The 23,716-nt window shown below is 34.8% G+C and overlaps 1 protein-coding gene across 2 annotated transcripts; it reads left to right on the plus strand.

Moving 5' to 3' along the window:
- Positions 1–2,027: 2,027 nt before the first annotated feature.
- Positions 2,028–18,985, plus strand: LOC116162085 (sialin-like). Of its 2 annotated transcripts, XM_031475619.1 has the most exons (8): positions 2,028–2,344; positions 2,556–2,641; positions 2,698–2,894; positions 10,667–10,906; positions 10,956–11,411; positions 11,457–11,831; positions 18,547–18,639; positions 18,694–18,985. In XM_031475619.1, the coding sequence occupies exons 2-8, from the start codon at positions 2,560–2,562 to the stop codon at positions 18,814–18,816; spliced, it is 1,566 nt and encodes a 521-aa protein (XP_031331479.1). In that variant the 5' UTR covers positions 2,028–2,344; positions 2,556–2,559; the 3' UTR covers positions 18,817–18,985. The 2 variants fall into 2 exon arrangements, with proteins under 2 accessions (XP_031331479.1, XP_031331478.1); XM_031475618.1 differs by lacking the exon at positions 2,028–2,344 and having other exon boundaries at positions 2,353–2,641.
- The last annotated feature ends 4,731 nt before the right edge of the window (positions 18,986–23,716 follow it).

Consider the following 23,716-nt stretch of genomic DNA (forward strand, 5'->3'; position numbering starts at 1 on the left):
CAGATATGTACATGTTTGGATGCCTAACCCTTAGGCGACTGATTACTTTGTATGGAGTAGTTTAACTACAGTGTATGTTGCCTTTGTACTTACATGTGGTACGACAGATAGGATTTGGTCTTCAAAAGAGAGAGGTCATCGATCGATGTTCGAAGCAATACACATCGATCGCCGCCACATTCGATAAACACAAGATATCCTGAAGGAAGATCGTTATGATTAAACCCGTTAGGGGAGAAGACATCTCGAATTCAATATTATCACAGTCGTCATCGTCAACGGTTTGCTATAGTATCAACAGCTTATTACTTAAGTACAAGGAACTGAGAAAGGGGTTTAAAGAAATTCTTTTTAGACACGTTTTGTATTTGTCTTATGCGGCTAACGATTTCGACCTAACTGGTCATCTTCGAGCGTCATTTATGAAGTGAAATGAATACAACATTTTTTAACGATGTTATAAGTAGTGGTCAGGAATGACAAATTAATGTACGAAAGAGTGAGGTTGTGTATTAGTATTTTTAAAACGCTGCGTAGAAATGGTTACAATTGATTATCGAAATCAGGGCTCCGTTCGCCTAACGTTCCGTGCGGTGCGTCCAATTTATGGCTTTCATGGACATCCTGCAGAATCCACAATCCGTTGTTTAATAAAAAATTTAAGACAACGGGGTCAGTGATTGATGAAGCAGTTCCTGTACGTCAAAGAAACGCAAGATCGTTGGAGAATATTATTGCCGTTCGGAATAGTGTGCGAGAAAACCCCAGGCAGCCCATTCTGCAGAGTGCGCAAGAGATGGGTCTTTCTGGGACGTTAACTTGGGGGATTTTGCGCCGAGACTTGGATTTTTAGTTCCCTAGTCTATGCAGACCAACCACAGTCAATTGCTGCCCTAAATACCAGTATAACTCGCTTTCTTCGTGAAATTCAGCCCAGTTTAAGCGAACATGTCCAAAATTGGTCCACCACAATGCAACGTCCACAGCGGAGTCGCGGGGGCCATTTCACTGAAATTATTTTTCATAAATAATGTCTTCGAATATCATTTAAAATATTATAAAACTTGTGGTAATATCACTTAAACAGGTTGTTTTATTTCATTTCAAAGTTCGAGCGCTCTTAATGAAAAACCCTTGGAAAAACCCTTTACTTTCAATAATATTGCGCTTATATCGCGAACCCAGTTTCTGAAACGATCAAAGTCCAGTCGTATGTTTACGTTTATCGCGTTTTTAGTCTCTCTATTCAGATAAGAACCTAATATTATGTCCGACAACTGTACGCACAGGTTAATCATACCATGATGGCAGTATAAATAAATTGTAATTTCCTAATGTAATACCCGAGCGGGCGCCACTGGTGGTGGCAGTATGATCGCAATTTGCTTCACGCGCGCGCTCTCTATTACGGGTCCCCTCTCTTTCATAGTCTAAGATTTATGTCTTAAAACATAGAGAAAAATTATAATGAAACTCTAAAGAGTCTAAAGTGTGAGAGTGAAGGAACTACGTACGTTTTTCTAAACTAGATTTACGAGAACGCATTTCGTAACTAGGCGCTCCTCCACTAACTATAGCGCCATCTCAGAACGAGGGGACCACATATCGGCACGCTAATGAACGTACGATTTTCTATTTTTACGGTTAGTTACGCCCCTTTAAAAAGCAGATGACAGCATCTCCTGAGCGAAAATTAGCAATGTCAGTTTATCCTATTTATGGTCGAGGTTCATCGGCGATTGAAGTCAGCTACAATCGTGTACCATTGGTTGCCTATCGTTCAGTAAATCTTCGGCATCACAAAAACTGAGCGTTTGCGGAATCCCAACGACAGCATGGTAACGTAAAACACCTGCACGAAACGTTTCTCCCCCTTAATCTAGGCCACTTATGTCCGAAAAGAAAGGATCAAAGCCAGCCGGAGCCTGACTAATTAAAAACTATCGCCTTAAGCTCTCCTCTTTGTCCGAATCCTTCACTATGCATTTTTCGGGTCATTGCACCTTCTTCTGCTCACCGAACTATTCGAAAACGCACTTTTTTCCTTTCTTTTGTTTACATCGCAGTCGTAAGTGTCTCCGTTTGACGTCGTGATCCGCGGGTCAGGTAAAGGGGGCGAGAGCGGAGCGACAACCCCCTGCGCGCGCGAGTTACCGAAAATAGAAATTTCCGAGGCGGGAAAAGCGTTTAAAATTCGTAGAACTCGTTTTAAGGTTTATTTTACTTTTGATCTCTATCTGTATACATAATCCGCGAACTGTTTGTGTGTGTTTGGATTCATCATCGAGTGGTTTCAGTGTCAAGTGCGGTTGCGGTAAACAAACATTGAAAATTTGAAACGTAGGTAAGTCGAGCGTGCTGAATATTGAAAAGAGTGCGGCAACAACTTTGCGAAACTCGTTTTCACCTTTTCTTTTATGTGCATAAATATTAAAACGAACGCCAGCTTATTCCAATCAAATACCTTCCTATATTGGCACTTAGCGGCGCATTACGCAATTTAGAATGTGCACACATTAGTTCATCGAAATTGAAAGCGCAAATTTTCTACTTAGAGTAATGAAAATGGTCGAGAATCAAATTTACAACAGCGAAATGACGATACCGGCGGCGAACAGGCACTTTCTGCACAGGCTGAGGGGTGAGTTTTTTTCCTTTTCGCTTTTAACGCACGCTCCCGCTACTCCCGGTTTGCAGATAAAATTCCCGCGCGCCTCGTTTTGTACTTGCTATCCTGGTCGGGGTTTATGGTTTCGTTCATTATACGAAGTGACATTAATTTGACCATCCTGGCGATGGTGAAGGATCGCAAGGTCCAGGCCGTGCAGAATAAGACTGAGGAAAGTTTCTGCTACACGATAGACCCAAACGTTACCGAATCGGAGACAGTATTGGTGAGTCTTCTTGTAGAAAAGAGAGCGATTCGCAAACAGTATTTGAGATTTTTAAAAGTTCAAGGCCGTGTAACTTCCCTAAAAGTCGCATCTTAGCCAGATAAAGCAAAACCAGGTTCGCCTCCTCCTCGCACTGTTTTGGTCAGCGCAAGCGGAGCGAGCAGGAGGGTGGGCTGAATTTAGTAAACAATCGTCATCAAGTGCAAGTAAAAGGTATCGGATGGAATCCTGATTCAAAAGCCCCTGAGCTCTTTGCAAACCTGAATGGATTCATTGACTTTTAATTTTATGCATTTCTTACGCGGCATTGAAGTCTCATAATGAATTCGTAAACGTACCTACGTTTACGGTCATTCTGGTGACCAACCTGAATAGTTGATGGGTTAATTATTCAGTAAATGCACGGTTGAATTAGTGTCAAGATTCAATGTTAACATTGCGAAATTCGCTTAGTTTTTGAAAGGCTGCCACTTCAAGGTAAGGTTCTTCTGGTAAAGGAAGATCGCTTCTAATCAACATACCTATTTCAAAGATATTTTGTAGAATGGACATCCCACGGATGTTCGTGGACATGGACATGTGCTTTTTATACATATTTAATATAAATCTAAAACCTCCGATTTCAAAGATACTAACTTTCCCAAAAATTCTCAAAAATCCCAAAATTTCAAAAATCACAAATCTCGTACGCCCAAAGTTTCAAATTCCCCTACTTTAAACAATCCCAAAATCTAATTCTCGAAATTTCTAAAATCGCGAATCTCAAATTCCTAAAATCTCACATACTCAAAATTTTCAAAAATCCCTAAATCTAATCCCAGCAATCTCATATTATTTTAAATACCAACATTTAAAAAATTTCAAAACTCCCAAAATCTAGACTTGCGCATATATCGAACGTATTAAATCTCAAATTTTCGAACTTTCTATATAAACATCTGAAATTGTTAAACTTTCGAGAATTCTAAAATCGCAAAAGTCCTTGTCTAAAATTTCCAACATTCTAAAAATTTCAAATGTTAAAAAGATCTAACAATCTAAAATTCCCGATATTTCAAAGGCCCTAAAGTTTAAAACGCACCAAAAATCAAATTCCAAAATCTCAAATTCTCAAATATCCCAAAATCTCCATTCTCAAATATCCCAAAATCTCAAATAACCAAAACTTCGTCGTAAGCCCATCCATCCCAAAATTCAACTCTAAATTTCAAAAATCCCAAATTGCTAACATCTTATATACCGAAAATTTAAAAAATCCCAAAATCTCAAATTCCAAAATGTAATTTTAAAAATTTCGAATGTTAAAAAGAGCTAAAAATCTCAAATTCCAGAAATTTTCAAAGGTCCCAAAGTTTAAAATGCACTAAAAATCAAATTCTTAATACTTAAAAATTCCCAAAATCTCAAATTCTCAAATATCCCAAAATCTCCATTCTCAAATTTCAAAATCTCAAATACCCAAAACTTCAAAATTCAGACGTCGTAAGCCCAAAATTTCAAATTCTTCTACTTTAAACAATCCCAAAAACCAGCTCTAAATTTCAAAAATCTAAAATTCCTAAAATCTTATATACCCAAAATGTAAAAATCACAAAATCTCAAATTCCAAAATATAATTCTGAAACCTCTAAATCCTAAATTCCTAAAACCACAAGACCTCAAGCCCAAACTTTCAAATTCCTTTACTTTATAAACAATCCCAAAACCTAATTCCCGAAATGTCAAAAATTCAAAATCTCGAATTCCTAAAATCTCATAGACCCAAAATTTCAGAAATCCATTATCCCAATACCCCAAAATTTGTAATTTCGTTACTTTCAAAGATCCATACAACTTATTCCCGCAAATTTAAAAAATCCCAAATTTACAAAATTTCAAAATCTAAAATTTTCAAAACTGCTGGAATAATCTAGAATTCAAAATTATTATCGATAATCCTATAACCACAAATTTGCAAAACTTCAAGAATCTCAAATTATGAAAGTTTTCAGAATTCTGAAATTCCAAAAATCTTAAAAGACTGAAATTTCCACACAAAAATTCCAAACATTAAAAAGATTAAGACTCAAATTCCCCTACGTTAAACAATCCCAAAATCTATTCTCGAAATTTCTAAAATCGCTAATCTCAAATTCCTAAAATCTCACATACTCAAAATTTTCAAAAATCCCTAAATCTAATTTCAGTAATCTCAAATTCGCATTTCAAATACCAACATTTAAAAATTTGTTTAAAGCCCAAAATCTAGACTTCCGCATATATCGAAAATCTTAAATCTCAAATTTTTGAACTTTCTAAACATCTGAAATTGTTAAAATTTTGAGAATTCTAAAATCTCAAAAGTCCTTGTCTAAAATTTCCAACATTCTAAAAATTTCAAAATAATGTTAAAAAGATCTAAAAATCTCAAATTCCCGAAATTTCAAAGGCCCTAAAGTTTAAAATGCACTAAAAATCAAATTCTCAATACTTAAAAAATCCCAAAATCTAAAATTCTCAAATACCCCAAAATCTCCATTCTCAAATATCCCAAAATCTCAAATACCCAAAACTTCAAAATTCAGGAGACGTCGTAAACCCAAAATTTCAAATTCCCTTACTTGAAATAATCCCAAAACCCAAATTTAAATTTCAAAAATCCCAAATTTCTAAAATCTTATATTCCCAACACTTAAAAAATCCCAAAATCTCAAATTTCAAAATATATTTCTGAAACCTCTAGATTCCCAAAATCACAAGACCTCAAGTCCAAAATTTCAAATTCCCTTACTTTATAAGCAATCCCAAAACCTAATTCCCGAAATTTCAAAAATTCAAAATCTCGAATTCCTAAAATCTCATAGACCCAAAATTTCAGAAATCCATTATCCCAATACCCCAAAATGTGTAATTTCGTTACTTTCAAAAATCCATACAATTTAATCCCACAAATTTCAAAAATCCCAAATTTATAAAGTTCAAAATCTAAAATTTTCAAAAATGCTAGAATAATCTAGAATTCCCAATATATACATCACAAATATTCCAAACATTAAGAAAATTAAAAATCTCAAATTCCCGAAATTTCAAAGGTCCTATACTTTTAAGATTCACATAAATTAAAATTCTAAAATTTTAAAAATCCCAAAATTTGAAATTCCAGTCTTCTCATTCCCGAAATTTCAAAAACATCAAATTCACAAAATATAAAAATCTCCATATTCCCAATATATCGAAAATTGTCAACGTTTTAAGACTTCTAAAATCTCAAAAATCCTAGTCTGAAATTTCCAATTTACTAAAATGGTCGCTCGTTTAATTTGGAAGTTTTCACTTTTTTTCTGACTACCTACCCGAATGCTTTCTTTACAAGTTGTTATATCCTTTCCTTAAGATCAACTAATTAGGCATGTCCATATAAAGCAGTTGTTTTTAACAAAACAGAGTTAGAGCTTACAATATTGATCACATAAACTATAATAATTTATGACGTGGAGCATAAACAGAACTTGCTTATGAGACTAAAGCAATAAAGGCGAAAAATGTACGTTTCTAGCATGCCTCATTACTTGTTCATAATGAAATGATATAAGAACTTGTAAAGAAAGCGTTCGGCTAGGTAGTCAGAAAAAAATGTGAAAACTTGCAAATGAAACGAGCGAACTTTTTGATACTAAAAAGGTCGCTCGTTTAATTTGCAAATTTTAACATTTTTTTTCTGATATTACCTACCCGCATTTGTTATTGTTGTTGCTGGTTTATTTAGGCTGTACTCCTTAGGGGTCCTTCGACATTCGCTGCCGTAGGGGGCTATCGACCAACCCTTCTAGTTCAATCACGGTCCATCACCCCACACATGGCAACACCGTAATATTTTATAGTGTTACTAGAACTCAATTATGAAGCGATTTCCTCCAAAATTTAAGGGTCAACTCATAAATAAATATATCGGTCAAGTTCGCGGATCAACCAATTCCATTCCATATTGGAACAAAATGGCGGACACTTTGATATGTTAAATAGTTCAATGGCTTTTCGTATTATGAAGCGATTTCCTCCAACATTTATTTGGGTTGGCGTAAGTCATAAATAAATATATCGGTCAAGTTCGTGAATCAGCCAATTCCGCCTATTGGAACAAAATGGCGGATACTATTATGTTAAATAGTCCAATGGCTGTAACTTTTTGTATTAGAAGCGATTTCCTCCAAAATTCCTATGAGTGAAAAAATATGGAAGATTTTGGAAATTTTGGTGGCCCAAACCAAACATTTTGGACTTTCAGTTTATTTGGATTCTTTTGGTAAATTTACTTGTTACACCCTGTATATTATATTATGTTTAGAATTCTAGTGAAAACATCTAAGTATTGTTAATATTTTCTGTAAAATCCTTTATAAAATCACATGTTTGTTGGAATATTTATTAAGAACTGTGTGTCTGCGCGGGGAAAGGGGCGAGGGGTCTCTAAATTTACAAAATCTTGTAAATTAGATGCAAAATTCTCATGAACAGAAACGATAAAGTAGTTCAAAAAAACCACGATTTCCGACTATTGTCATTGTTTCAAAATCATTGCATGTAGGTACAATTACCGGCCGTGAGAATTCTGTCTTACATAAAAGCACTGAATAAACACACTTATTCAATGATAAAAGTAAGCAGCAATTGAAAATTCCGATTTATTCCCATGTTTTAACTTTAATACTTACCTACATTAAAGATTTATTTTTCTATTTGCGCTCCAAATTTATTAAAATATTCCTATTTACCTCATCTAAAATTGTAAAAAATTGTATAAATTTCAATATTTAATTAATTGCTGATGTGGAGGAATACTCCAATAATTCGGAGTATATTGCAATTATTATTGGTGGGATCAGAGTGCCATTTTGTTTTTTTTTTACAATGGCCAAAAATAATCAATATTGTAGTTTTGCTTTGCAAAAATTTTATTTGCAATCAATGTAAATACAACCTTAAAGAGCAAGGGTAGTTTAAAATGTTCACTTTATCACGTTACTTTCAAGAATTTTAAATGTGACCAGTGCAATTATGCAACCAATGATAAGGATAATTTTAGAAATCGTCGTCTAACGGATAATATTTCCAAAGTCTTTAATTGTGAACAGTGCAATTACACAACAAAAAGTAGGAGTACGTCATTCTTTGACACACTTTGAATAAGCTTCTGTTACTGTATCAGTGTAGCTACGCTAAAATTAAGGCGGTTTTAAATAATAATCGACGTAAGGGAATGCCGGCGAGATGTAAATTTGAACGAGTGTGCTACAATTTGAATGATAGATTGTGATCTTGTAATTAGATAATAAAGTTAATTATACCTCATTTTTTATTTAAATAATATAAGCCATCAATTTCTAATATCGTATTTAAAGTTTTTTTTTACAGTTTAAACAATGAAATTCAATTTACAAATATCTAAAAACCACTGAATAGCTTCAGAGAATCTAATGGTTATGTGGCGTTATTAAGCCCCCCCAGGATCATGAAATTAATAAAAACGGCCTTAATTAAGCGTTTTCAACAAAAAAAATTGCGGAAGAAGCCTTAAATATTCTACAATCTTAATACAAAGTTCACATAATTTCGTCAAAACGTGAGGTTATGTTACACCATATTTCATGATTACTTTTAAGTTGGTAAGAGTATGCGTAACATTCCCACTTCAATTTCTTTAGAGGTTACTTTCTGTAGAATCATTTCCCAAATTTGTTGCCGCCTCTAAAAATATTCCGCTCGATGGATCGTCGCCATTCGTTTTGTTTTTGCCAATTGGAGCCGGGATAAAGGCTTAAAGGCACTTTTTTGTCATGAAGAACGTAAAGAGACAAAAGGAGAGCTATGTCACGGTCGTAGTCGCTGAGGCTTTAAAGATTTTTTTGGGTCAAATTTACAAATTTTCCGGTATAGGAAATTTTAGAAGTGTACCGCTTCATAATCACTGAGAACAGAACTACTTTTCGAAAAAATAAAGCGCGTTAAGATAAGAAACGAGTGTTCAGGCAGATAAGAGTCGAAACCCTACAGTGTTGCCGAATATAAAAACCGTCGTGATGGGGAATGAGGGACAGTGTTTCTGCTTCGGTTGCGTTGGGGTCGCTTCGTCAAGTAAAAATTTTGAAGCGAACCTATGCAGATCGAGTGCTGCATTTTCCATTGCGTATAGAATCCTTAGCCCAGACTTTCGAGGCAAGCCTACGTAACGTAAGTGCGGAAATTTTTAGATCGCGTAAAACGAAATTTTACACCAAGGTTTCAAGGCGAGTCACGTGAGTGGCGTACGCCATTTTTTAGATCGCGTAAATGAATCGTTAGCGGCGCAACCAAAAATTGTGCCACATTATTCGACGAATTTATTGTTGCAGGTACTTTATGCATTCAGTGTGAATTGCTCGGATTTAAATAAATCTTTACCACGAAAGCGTTGAGGTTCAACGTACAAAATATTTCATTGCGCTATATTTGAGGTTAAGGCGCACGATTTTCGTAGGTAATTGCACAAGTGCATCAAAATTACCGATATTTTTTTTGAAAGCATGTTGTCTAAAAACTGCATGAGTTTATTTTCATATTTTGACTATCAACTAAAATATCTGATCAAATTAATTCAATGCAATAATTTCGCATTATCTGACCCGCACAATTAATTAAAAGGCGAACCATATGTAACGTGAATCAGCCTTTATAAAAAAACATAAAAGATTGCGCATCTGTGACACGTTTAGACAATTTAATGTTACGTACTTTCTTTCTACGCATTTAGATGCTATAGCGTATTGACATTTTAATAGCTTCCGGAAATCGTTGGCTTCAGTGTCGGAGATAGCAATTCTACCTTATTGAAGGTGTGCGAAAGGAATAGCTGGGCGGAGTTCTGACGTGATCGCCTACGTTTATAAGAAAGTAATTCGGCAGAATTTCAGTGAATGGGTTTCTTGGGGAGCAGCATAAATCTCGGACCTTTCAGAGGTTACCGCGATTCACTTAATTACTAGACGCAAATTTGAAAAAGGCCTTAATTAATTAACAAAGAATAGGTAGGGATAATTCCGGGGAGATTTTTGAAGTAATTCGGTTTCGGGCTACGGAGAGTTAACCGTGCAGCTCAAATTATAGTAAACATTATCAAGGGAGGAGTTACCAGAGTGAATCATAGAGCCAAGTCATAAATTTCGAGTAATAACTACCAAAAAATAGAAAACCTGTAACGCTGATAAAAAGTTTCTCCTTCGGAGTGGATAAAGAAAACACTGAAAACTATGTAAGAAAAAACCGTTTTACAATAAAGAAAACCTTGATTACCTGTGACCTATAAACGCAGAAGTTGCCGGTGCATTTTTGAGAACAAAGGGCATTACTTGGTAGCTCGCTCCGCCAGGTGTGAAAAACGCGATGAGAGTAGCCTAATTTCAGATCCAGAGCGTTAAACGTCTGATATCTTATACTTTTAATTTGGGTCAATTTTTATGATTGGACTAAATTTTTAATTTTAAATTGAAATTACATTCGTTGTGTGCTGTGCTTCTATACTATACAGTTATATGATCATGATCTCTTACTGTTCAATCAAATTCAATTTACAAATAAAATGCAAGCAAAGGAAAAACAACACGCTGCATTTTTTGATGACCATTAACAGATGGAAGGTGTTCAATTTATTATACTAGGTCCCAAATACTGGTTGCGGATTTCTCCGATGATAATTAGACAATAAAGTCCCTTAATAGTTCGCAGTGCCCCTTTTAAAATATAGCAAGGTAGCATTTTAGGATTACGGTGGAACGCTGGAGTGGTCCTCGGACGCGCAGAGTTACATCATCGCGTCGTTCTACTGGATGTACGTGTGCGCTCACATAGTCGGAGGTGCGGTGACGCAGCGCTTCGGCACGAAGCGAGTCTTCGGCTTCGTCCAGCTGACGTGCGCCCTGTGCAGCTTCCTACTGCCGGTCGCGGCCGAGACCCACTTCGGTTGCGTGATAGCCATCAGATCGGTGCAGGGTTTCGCTAGCGTAAGTATAAACCCATGCGAAAACCCGCAGTGCTCAAGTGGCGTTTAAGGGGTTCGTGTGGCCGGCGATGTACTCGATCGTCGGCGTTTGGATACCGACGCAGGAGCGCAGCCGATTCCTCTCCAGTTTCCAGGGTTCGAACTTCGGCACGGGAATATCGTACGCGCTTTGCGGATTTCTGATCGCGAACTTCGGCTGGCCGGCCGTCTTCTACACCTCGGGCAGCATAGGTTTGATCTGGTGCCTGATGTGGTACTTTTTGGTGTTCGACAGTCCCGAGAAGCATCCGAGGATATCGCGCGAAGAGCAGGACTACATTCGAAAAAATACGGACAGCTGTTACGCCAGCCGAAAGAAGCAGAAGGTGCCGTGGACTTCGATGCTGCGTTCGCTCCCCATGTGGGCGATTTCGATCACGTGCTTCGGTCGCGTTTGGATCCTCTACACGTTCACCATCTACGGTCCTCAGTACTTGAAGCACATCCTCGGGTTTAGTGTCGAACAGGTTTGCTCACCCCGCCAGGTTCTCAGCCTAATAATCTTCTTTTAGAACGGTTTACTCTCGGGAGCGCCGTTCATATCCTGCTACTTTTCGACGGTTCTCTTCGGTTACCTGGCCGATCAGATAATGAATCGTAAACTGCTAACGAAGACGACGACCAGAAAGCTGTTTACGTTCATCGGGCAGATCGGTGCCGGTTTACTTTGTATTTTAATGGGGTACATCGGCTGCAACATCGCTGTCATTTTGTGTTTGTATTTCCTCGCCATCAATTTACTTTCTGCTCAGTTTTCGGGAGCGATGGCTAGCATTGTAGATGTGGCACCGAACTTTAGCGGAGTTGTGGTCGGCTACTGCCAAACCGTCTACATGATCGCTGGTGTATTCAGTCCGTTAGTTGCAGGGTACATCACACGCAACGGGGTAAGTTTTTATTCCCATGTTTCAAATGAAAAAATTAAAGAACATGTTTTCAAGAAATCAAAAAACAGAAACATATTGTACTAGATTCTCATAATACTTTCCTAATTGTATATTTAGGTATACAGTTACACAATAACCATATACATGTACCAGAAACTCGATGCAACATGGCCGCCGATCTCAATAACCAATCAAAGATTCGAAACTCTATTGTCGCCACATTTGAAGTGAATGAGTAGCTCCGTTGTTCATTTAAGCAATTCAAATTGTGCAAACGTTAGCGCTTTAAATTTTTGCAGCGACATCTAATGCATAAATCCGTAAGCGTCATTTTACAACGGTATATGTTTGTACTGTTGCTCAATAGAGGGCGTTTTCAAGCATACCTAGATGTGTTAACCATGAAATACATAAGGTTGGCAGTCTGTTGTTATGATATTAATAATATCTATGACGTACGTATTTTTTTAAAATTGATAAAACTGAAATTCACTTACAATTTTCTTGAATTCTTTTGAACCTTTCGCGAAAAATGTCAGAACTTCCGATTAATGAGTTTTAAATACAAAAGATCGTCCACAAAACAGAAAGTCTTAACAGAGATTTCTTGAATTTCTGCCTCTTGAAACTGACGAAATTCTTTTGGAACTCACTTTTATCTGTTTCTTTGAAATATCTTGACTTTTATTTAAAACCCGCTAGAATTTTTCTTGAAATTCTCAAAAATTCGACAAAAACCCTTTAGATTCCCACCAAAACTATGAAATTGAAGAAACCGCCGCAGGGTTTGAAGAAGAGTATTTGAAAAAATGCGATATTTTTAAGGTTCTGGAATCTCATGAAACTTTTTTTGAAATTTTCTTTGTTGAAAGTATTTTGTTCAATTTTTCAAGAAGTTTTCTTGGAAATTGATTTCCAATAGATCTTTTTTGAATGTCTCTTCTGCTTGTAATTATCATAAATCTGACGAAATTTTTTTGGAATTCACTTTCTTTGAACTTTTTTGAATTTTTTTGTTTTTGAAACTCCTTTGTAACTCATTCTATTATGTATTTTTGAAACTTTCCTGGATTTCGCTTGGTGCTCTCTTCGTCTTTATTTAAAAACCGCTAGAATTTTTCTTGAAATTCTCAAAAATTCGACCAAAACCCTTTAGATTCCCTCAAAAACCTCAAAACTATGAAATGAAAGAAACCGTCTCGAGGTTTTAAGAAAAGTACCTATTTGAAAAAATGGCATAATTTTGCGGTTCTGGAATCTGATGAAACCTTTTGGAATTTTTCTTTGTTGAAACGGTTTTGTTCAACTTTTCAAAAAGTTTTCTTGGAAATTGAGTTCTAATAGAGCTTTTTTGAATGTCTTTTCTGCCGTCTAATTTTCATTAATCTGACGTAATTCATTTGGAATTCACTTTCTTTGAACTATTTTGAAATTTTTAAGTTTTTTGCGATGAAACTCCTCTGTAACTCATTCTATTATATATTTTTGAAATATATAAATCTTTCCTGGATTTCGCTTTGTGCTCTCTTAACTCTTATTTAAAACCCGCTAGAGTTCCACTTGAAACTCTCAAAAATTCGACCAAAACCCTTTAGATTCCCTCAAAAACCTCCAGAACTATGAAATTGAAGATACCGCCTCGGAATTTCAAGAAAATTATTTGAGAAAATGCGATATTTTTGACGTTCTGGAGTCTCATGAAACTTTTTTGAAATTTTCTTTGTTGAAACTGTTTTGTTGAATTTTTTAAAACGTTTTCTTGGAAATTGAGTTCTAATAGAGCTTTTTTAAATGTCTCTTCTGCCGTGTAATTTTCATTAATCTGACGTAATTCTTTTGGAATTCACTTTCTTTGAACTTTTTTGAAATTTTTTGAGTTTTTTTGCGATGAAACTCCTTTGCAATTCATTCTATTATATAGTTTTGAAATATATAAAATTTTCCTAGATTTCGCTTCTTACTCTCTTAACTTTTATTTAAAAACCACTAGAGTTTCACATGAAACCCCCAAAAATTCAACAAAACCCTTTAGATTCCCTAAAAAACTTCAGAACTGTGAAATTGAAGAAATCGTCTCGGGGTTTGAAGAAAAGTATTTCAAATAATGCGATATTTTTTACGTTCTGGAGTCTCATGAAACTTTTTTGAAATTTTCTTTGTTGAAACTGTTTTGTTAAATTTTTTAAAAAGTTTTCTTGGAAATTGAGTTCCAATTGAATGTCTCTTCTGTCTTGTAATTTTCATGAATGTGACGAAATTCTTTTTGAATTCACCTTCTTTGAACTTTTTTGAAATTTTTGAGTTGAAACTCCTTTATAACTTATTCTATTATAAATTTTTGAAATACATAAAACTTTCCTGGATTTCGCTTGGTGCTCTCTTCGCCTTTATTTAAAAACCGCTAGAATGTTTTCTGAAATTCTCAAAAATTCGACCAAAATCCTATAGATTCCCTCAAAAACCTCAGAACTATGAAATCGAAGATACCGTCTCGGGGCTTGAAGAAAAGTATTTGAAAATTCCGATATTTTTGACTTTCTGGAATCTCATGAAACTTTTTTGAAATTTTTTTTGTTGAAACTGTTTTGTTGAATTTTTCAAAAAGTTTTCTTGGAAATTGAATTTTAATAAAGTTTTTTTGAATGTTTCTTCTGCCTTGTAATTATCATGAATCTGACCAAATTCTTTTGGAATTCACTTTCTTTGAGCTTTTTTGAAATTTTTTGATTTTTTTGCAATGAAACTCCTCTGTAACTGATTCTATTATATATTTTTGAAATATATAAAACTTTCCTAGATTTCGCTTGGTTCTCTCTTCGCCTTTATTTAAAAACCGCTAGAATGTTTCTTGAAATTCTCAAAAATTCGACAAAAACCCTTGATTCCCACAAAAACTTCAGAGCTATGAAATTTAAGATACCGTCTCGGGGATTCAAGAAAAGTATTTGAAAAAATCCGATATTTTGACGTTCCGGAATCTCATGAAATTTTTTTGAAATTTGCTTTGTTGAAACTATTTTGTTGAACTTTTCAAAAAGTTTTCTTGGAAATTTAGTTCTAATAGATCTTTTTTGAATGTCTCTTCTGCCTTGTAAATTTCACGAATCTGACGAAATTCTTTTGGAATTCACGTTTCTTTGAACTTTTTTGAAATTTTTTGAGATTTTTGCGATGAAACTCCTTTATAACTCATTCAATTACATAATTTTGAAATATATAAAACTATCCTGGATTTCGCTTCGTACTTTCTTAACTTTTATTAAAAACCCACTAGAGTTTCACATGAAACCCCCAAAAATTCAATAAAACCCTTTAGATTCCCTCATAAACCTCAGAACTGTGAAATTGAAGATACCGCCTCGGAATTTCAAGAAAATTATTTGAGAAAATGCGATATTTTTGACGTTCTGGAGTCTCCTGAAACTTTTTTGAAATTTTCTTTGTTGAAACTGTTTTGATGAATTTTTTTAAAACGTTTTCTTTGAAATTCAGTTCTAATAGAGCTTTTTTGAATGTCTAATATATATGCCTTGTAATTTTCATTAATGTGAAAAAATTCTTTTGGAATTCACTTTCTTTGAACTTTTTTGAAATTCTTGAGTTTTTTTACGATGAAACTCCTTTGTAACTCATTCTATTATATATTTTTGAAATATATAAAACTTTCCTGGATTTGGCTTGGTGCTCTCTTCGCCTTTATTTAAAACCCGCTCAAGCTTTCTTGAAATTCTCAAAAATTCGACAAAAACCCTTGATTCCCACGAAAACTTCGGAACTATGAAATTTAAGATACCGTCTAGGGGTTTCAAGTAAAGTATTTGATGCGATATTTTTTACGTTCTGGAAACTCATGAAACTTTTTTGAAATTCTTTTGTTGAAACTGTTTTGTCGAACTTTTGAAAAAGTTTTCTTGGAAATTGAGTTCTAATAGAGCTTTTTTGAATGTCTCTTCTGCCTTGTAATTTTCATTAATCTGACGTAATTCTTTTGGAATTCACTTTTCTTTGAACTTTTTAGAAATTTTTTGGTTTTTTGCGATGAAAGTCCTTTGTCACTCATTCTATTATATACTTTTGAAATATATAAAACTTTCCTGGATTTCGCTTTGTGCTCTCGTAACTTTTATTTAAAACCCGCTAGAGTTTCACTTGAAACCCTCAAAAATTCGATAAACCCCTTTAGATTCCCTCAAAAACCTCAGAACTATGAAATTGAAGATACCGTCTCGTGGTTTGAAGAAACATATTTAAAAAAATGCCAACGTGTCATATCTTCGACGTTCTGGAATCTCATGAGACTCTTTTGAAGTTTTCTTAGTTGCACCTGTTTTCTTGGGCCTTTCAAGAACTTTTCTTCAAAATAGATTTCGCTTGGTTCTCTCTTCACCTTGATTTAAAAACCGCTAGAATGTTTCTTGAAATTCTCAAAAATTCGACAAAAACCCTTGATTCCCACAAAAACTTCAGAACTATGAAGTTTAAGATACCGTCTCGGGATTTCAAGAAAAGTATTTGAAAAAATGTTATATTTTTGACATTCTGGAATCTAAAGAAGCTTTTTTGAAATTTTTTTTGTTGAAACTGTTTTGTTGAACTTTTCAAAAAGTTTTTTTTTTAATTGAGTTCCAATAGAGCTTTTTGGAGGTTTATTGTGCCTTGTAAATTTCATGAATCTGACAAAATTCTTTTGGAACTCAGTTATGTTTTTTTTTAATGAAACGCTATTATATATTTTTGAAATACATAAAACTTTCCTGGATTTCGCTTGATGCTCTCTTCACCTTTATTTAAAAACCGCTAGAATTTTTCGTGAAACTCTCACAAATTCTGCAAAAGCTCTTTAGATTCCCACCAAAACCTCAGAACTCAGAACTCGGGATTTGGAGAAAAGTATTTGAAAAAATGTGATATTTTTGACGTTCTGGAATTTCATGAAGCTTTTTTGAAAATGTCTTTGTTGTCACTGTTTTGTCGAACTTTTCAAAATGTTTCCTTGGAAATCTCCGAATCTCCCAAAATTCTTTTGGAATTCACTTTCTTACAACTTTTTTGAAATTTTTTGAGTTTGCGACGAAACTCCTTTGTAACTCATTCTATTATATATTTATGAAATATATAAATTTTCCTGGATTTCGTTTGTTTGTCTTAGCCTCTATTTAAAATCCGCTAGAATTTTACTTGAAACCCTCAAACATTCGACAAAAACCCTTTAGATTCCCTCAAAAACCTATGAAATTGAAGATACTGCCTCGGAGTTTGAAGAAAAATGTTTGAGAAAATGTGATATTTTTGACGTTCTGGAATCTCATGAAGCTTTTTTTGATACTTTCTTTGTTAAAACTGTTTTTTTTAACTTTTCAAAATTTTCCTTCGAAATTGAGTTCCAATAGAGCTTTTTTGAATGTCTCTTCTGCCGTGTAATTTTCATGAATCTGACGTAATTCTTTTGGAATTCACTTTCTTTGAAATTTTTTGAGTTTTTTTGCTATGAAACTCCTTTGTAACTCATTCTATTATATATTGCTGAAATATATAAAACGTTCCTGTATTTCGCTTGGGGCTCTCTTAACTTTTATTTAAAACCCGTTGGAATTAGTTTTACAAGAAACCCTCAAAAATTCTACCAAACCCCTTTAGATTCCCTCAAAAACCTCAGAACTATGAAATTGAAGACACCGCCTCTGACGAAATTTTTGTTTGAATTCACTTTCTTTGAACTTTTTTGAAATTTTGAAAGTCATATTTTCGACGTTCTGGAATCTCTGGAAAGTGCTTTCTTGAACTTTTCAAAACGCTTTTTTGGAAATTGATTTTTCATAGAGCTTCTTGAAATTCTCCTTTACTCTCTTTGCTGACAGAATGTTTTTTGGAACTCACTTTTATCTATACCTATTTTTTTGAATGACCTCTTTTGTGAGTAAACTCCTTTGCAACTCATTGCGTTATACAGGGTGAATCAGACCGCCCGACCACCCGTTTCATAACTCAACGTTACTAATACTGTTGTTCTCTACCGAATGACCCAAAAATTGAATCCCCGAATCCCCCCTTAGGGTTGGGGGGGGGGGGGAATTTCAAACGAGAACCCACATTTTTTATTCCATATCTCGATTCTACCCAAAAAAATGTGCAGATTTTCTTTGAAACATTTTTTCTGCGAGTCTGTGATTACAGCGCCACCTGTTACCACGACAAAAAAATGTTTCGAATAAAATCTTCATACTTTTTTTTATTAGAATCGACATATGGAATAAATCAAATGCCAGAGGCTTTGTGAATAGCACAGCCACTCGCGTGAGTGCGACGACTTCTGAATGTCTACCGAAATTAACCGATTTATGAGTAAAGTGCATGGAACTAATAAACTCACTTATATTTCCGTTTCCTAGTATTCTGATTGCAGAACATCTCATTTGCATAACAAAAACTTTAAATTAACAGGAAATTAATTTAAATATGCAAATGCGCGATGAATTTATTTGCTGTTGTCTGTTTTAGCAAAAACATTTTTATTAGGCCAAACCATTGAGAAAAAACACGAACATTAAAAATAAGTATAATGTATTTTAATATTAACTTTCCTTGTAAATTTTAGTGTTTTTTTTTCACTTAATTTATTTATACTTTTGTTGCTAATTGGGCATTTAATTTTCCACTTACGCCGAACTCCCCTGAATCCATGGATGTTGATTACTTGACACTGCCTTTATTTTAGCACACCATCTCGGCATATCAAACGACCTTCAACATAGCGGCAGCAATTGGAATGAGCACATACTTGATGTACCAATTCTTTGGTACATCAGAGGTGAGTGCACTACTAACTAACCGGGCAATCTCTGAAGATAATCCTCCGTTTCAGATTCAGCACTGGAACTATAGGAACGACGAGGGCGCATGCAAAGAGAACGACGTCATGCTGCAAGGGAAGAAGAGAGCCGTGCGCATTGTGAGCAAAAAGGACGGCGTCGGCGAGGAAGTGTAACAACCCCAGGAATCTTAATAATTGCACTGTGATTTTAACTTTAATTATGTACAGATGTTGTTCACACTCCGTAAATACGTGTCAAGGAGTTAAATTTTGATCCAAGGCCGCTACATCTGTACTATTGTGTCATCTTGATTGATGAACAGTATATTAAAACATATGATAATTAGTTTTTTTTTAATATCGCAAAGATATTGCCAGAATAAACAGTCGAAGGCCTTCTCCCTCGCACACGCACTTCAATCTCTTCACTTTTGTTTCGATTACTATATGGTATGAGTGTGGTCTTGCTCTTGCAACACCCTGTATATCTTAACTTCAATTTTTTCCTGATTACATTGATGTATCACAACCAATATTTTTTAAATTTTAGCCATGAACCATTAATAAAAACCTTATTTTTTTATAGTTTTAAGTAGTAGGCTTGGAATTCATGGAGATTTTGTTTTCTTTATTGTATCCATGGTAACTACGGCAGCAGCTACCAATAAATGGCTACCGGTAAAAATATGATATTATATGAAAAATATAAGTTGTGAAAATCAATGTAATCAGAGAAAAAAAATTGCAAAATAATTGACGTTTAAATATACAGGATGTTAAATTTAAAAAATACCAACATGCCAAATCTCAGAAACGGTGGTCGCAACATTTTTTTCCTACACCACTGTAGTACCGGGTGACCCAATAAGACTGTTCCTCGGCCATATCTCGGGAACCGTTCGTCGTATGACTGAGGGGTAAAAAAAATTATTGGGTAAATCGGTTATGGAGAATCGCTGGAAAATATGTTTAAGTTCTAAAAATGACCACCAGAGGGCGTAACTGCTATCTTCAAACTTAAAATTGCATTTTCTTTAAATTTGGTATAATAAAGTAAACATTCTTTTTTCACATTTTTAAAGAGAACCAGTTTTTCTATCATTAAAACAAAAACTCAGTTATTTCAAAAACAAAGATGGCGTGGGGCGTTCAATTGTTTTTGCAATAACCTGTTTTAACTTATTAACCATTTGACCGATTGTAATTTGGTATCGTTGAAAAGAGCATTCCCTGGGCAACAAGAATCAACCAAAATATAGTTAATTTAGTTGAATCCTTCTCCGCCAGGGGACAGATTTGACACTATAATCCAAAATCCTAAAAAAATCAAATGGAATGATATGACTTTCTTTATGAAAAAGTAGCCAAATAACACCCAAAGAGGCCAGTGAAAACCGTTTTTCAAAATCTCGTTCCTAACCTTGGAAAATTAAACAAGTGAAACACGATACATTATAAAATAATAACCATTCTGCTGTGTTTACATTCAGAAAGTGCAGTTTTTTGAATTTGAAATCTTTTCTAAAATGCCGATTTCTAACCAAGAGGCATTTAATATGCTGGCGGCGATGGTTCGTGGTCGATTCGGATAACTCAAATAGAAGAAGTGGTCGGCGATGGTTGCATTTTGAAAATACTCAAAATATATCGCCAGTATATTAAATGCTTCTTGGTTAAAGCGGCATTTTAGAAAAGATTACAAATTCAAAAAACTGCACTTTCTGAATGTAAACACAGCAGAATAATTTACAAATTATGGCTGTTATTATTTTATAATGCATCGTGTTTCATTTGTTTAATTTTCCAAGGCCTACCTAAAAGTGTAGGGTGCTTTTCCAAACAATCTTTCGCGCCATCGACAAATACCGGAAATACGTCAAATAAGATACAATTTAAATATTTTAATTAATTAATTTCATTTTCTAAATATTTGAGGTTAGGAACGAGATTTTGAAAACTGTTTTCACTGGCTTCTTTGGATGTTATTTGGCTACTTTTTCATAAAGAAAAAGTAATATCATTCCATTTGATTTTTTTAGGATTTTGGGTCATAGTGTCAAAACTAGCCCCCTGGCGGAGAAGGATTCAACTAAACTAACTATATTTTAACTATATTTTGGTTGATTCTCATTGCCCAAGGAATGCTCTTTTTAACCATACCAAATTTATTACAATCAGTCAAACGGTTAAGAAGTTAAAACAATTGGTAGCTATCCATCTTATAACGACTCAAAACGGGGTGATATTTACTAAATGGATTGATACAGACACTAAACCTTCCCCATACTTCTTTTCTAATACCTACCTGAAATAATTAAAAGAAGTATGGGGAATAGGTTTAGTGTCTTTATCAATCCACTAAGTTAAAACAAGTTATTGCAATAACAATTGAACGCCTCACACCATCTTTGTTTTTGAATTAACTGAGTTTTTGTTTTTACGAAAATGATAGATAAATTGGTTCTCTTTAAAAATGTTTAGTTTATTATGCCAAATTTAAAGAAAATGCAATTTTAAGTTTGAAGATAGCAGTTACGCCCTCTGTTGGTCATTTTTAGAACTTGAAAATATTTTCCAGCGATTCTTCATGACCGATGTACCCAATAATTTTGTTTACCCCTAAGTCATATGACGAACGGTCCTCGAGATATGGCCGAGGAACAGTCTTATTGGGTCCCGGTACAAATATCTAAAATAGTCAGTTTATAACTTTTTTCTGTCTTACATGGGCAGTACAATATGATAACATCCCGAAAAGTCAATTTTTTACGTGCACTTAAAGTGGGAGTTTGTCAGACAAGTGCAAACAAAGAACTGTAATTATCCAACGGAAAAACTACAAGCAAGGGCTTGGGTCTTACGTTGTGTATACTGACGGATCTTTTATGTGTTGGGACGTGAGACATAGGTAATAGGGAAGCGAATTTAATAAAATGCGGAATTATGTGCGTAAGAAAAGAGAAGAACAAATAAATCTATTACGCACAAAACAAGGCGATAACAGGAAAACCTTTTATGAACAAAAAACCTGGCATAACCTACACAAATACAAGAAGAAATCAACTGTAGCAGATTGCAAATATTTAATCGTACAATTATAGGTGTCGAGCCACTTGACAAGAACGAGACACGAGAGGCGTCATAAATACAAGTCGAAAACATGATAATAAATCAAATCAAGTACAAAACACATCTACGGTTCAATTTAGATAATACAACTCGTAAAATGATAAGTTATATACAAACATTATCATGATCATTTCACTTCCGGCGTTATTGGATGTGGATAGCAACTTTGTTATTTTAAATGGAACACCCTATATTTTATTTTCAATATACGTCATTTCCCTACACCTAGCATCAAAGGTTTTCAAGTACAATACTCCTGTAGTGTACTTAACCCCAAGGTTCTACACTAACTTCACACTACAAGAACAGGGAAATAAAGTGAACCCGGCAACGTATAAAAATGGCCAATGGAATGACTATTCGCTCCAAAACTAAACAAGATCCCGCTTAAATTTGAAAAGTGGCACGTGTTCAAACATCAGGCCTTAGGTTAATTATAAACAACGCCATGACCTGAAGTGCACTAGAGAAGGAACATAAAATAAAACACTGAAATTGTGAAAAGTAGTTTAATTATGTTGTACAGGGTGGCCAAATAAGAATGCGAGGTACTGTATCTGAGAACCTATCCATCGTAGAGGCTTGCGGTAAAAAAAGTTAATACTAAAACGGCCACAAGAAAAACCTGGAAAATATTTTTAAGCTACTGAAATGGCCGCTAGGAGGCGTAACTGCAATCTGGAATCTAAAGTCACTAATATAGAAAGTACCGCAATCATCCGCCATTTTTGGGCAAATTTGCTGCCAACTTAAAAAAATTGACAAATAAAATCTGAATAGCTGTAATTTTTCATAACCTAACTTCATAGTACTGTCATGTTTTATAAAAAATCTAGAGTAAAAAATAAAAGGAGAGAACCTTGCATTAAAAGGGGACTTGACGGAAATGGACAAAAAGGAAGTGATAAAAGTGCGAAAAGAGTGGGGAGAAACGCGTCATTATTGGCAGTGGTGTAATAAAACAAAACTGACATCGTCTCTTCTGTTTTATGATAAGTCAAGTCGACATAACTGACCAGCGCAAAGGAACTGATATTTTGACGACTTCCGTCGCGTGTTATGCTATTTCCCACCATCGTTATATTCTCTCCTGTTATTTTTTACTCGTAGTAAAAAATAGACGGCTGTGATAAAAATATATGCAGATATCTCCAAACAGGTGGAACAATCCCTAACATTAAAGTTACTAGAATCTGGTAACTTCCGCCATTTTTGGGTAAAAATCATGCTTTCTCTCTCTAACACACGAGCCCAATGGATTGCGGTACTTTCTAAATTTAGTGACTGTACTGGAATCTAAAAAAGTGATGTTTCTATGAATTCCGCTGCATTAACCTAACAAAAAAATGCCCGGTCTTTCAAGCCGACGATAATCTAAACCTTTTTTGTTTGACAATTTTTGCTGTATCTCTAAAAATGAAGTGGTGGGTGGTATTCAAAGGTTTCCGTAAAGAACACCTTGTATCTTTGAAACGGCTGAGCCGATTAAAACAAACTCGGGTTAGTTCAAAAGAGCTATTCTTCAGGTACAAATATTATACTATTTTGGCGCTATATATATTATTATAGTTTCAAAGCGCGACAGAGAAAAAATTAGGTACGAGTAACGCCTGAAGCCACGCACAATCGCCCGTCAGTCAGAGAATTTTTTTTTAAATGATTTAGTCCAAGGTTGTACGGAGTAAATTCAAACTAATTCGACAAATGACGTTGGGAATTATAATTTGGGGAAGTTTCTCTGATTGAACAACACGTAATCGAGTCTCATGTCCTGAAAAAGGTCATCGCATTTTTCTTGTATTTGTATGATCAACTCATTACCGTGCTTTTAAGGGTAAAAACAAAGCTTGTGACATATAAATAGTGAAAAACTGCAATAAAGGATAAAATCTTCCATCATTCTCTCTGACGTAAGGTGTGTTGCCTAACCATGGGACTCTAATAA

Source organism: Photinus pyralis, unplaced genomic scaffold (assembly GCF_008802855.1).
Source record: "Photinus pyralis isolate 1611_PpyrPB1 unplaced genomic scaffold, Ppyr1.3 Ppyr1.4_LG10, whole genome shotgun sequence".
Lineage (NCBI taxonomy): Eukaryota > Metazoa > Arthropoda > Insecta > Coleoptera > Lampyridae > Photinus > Photinus pyralis.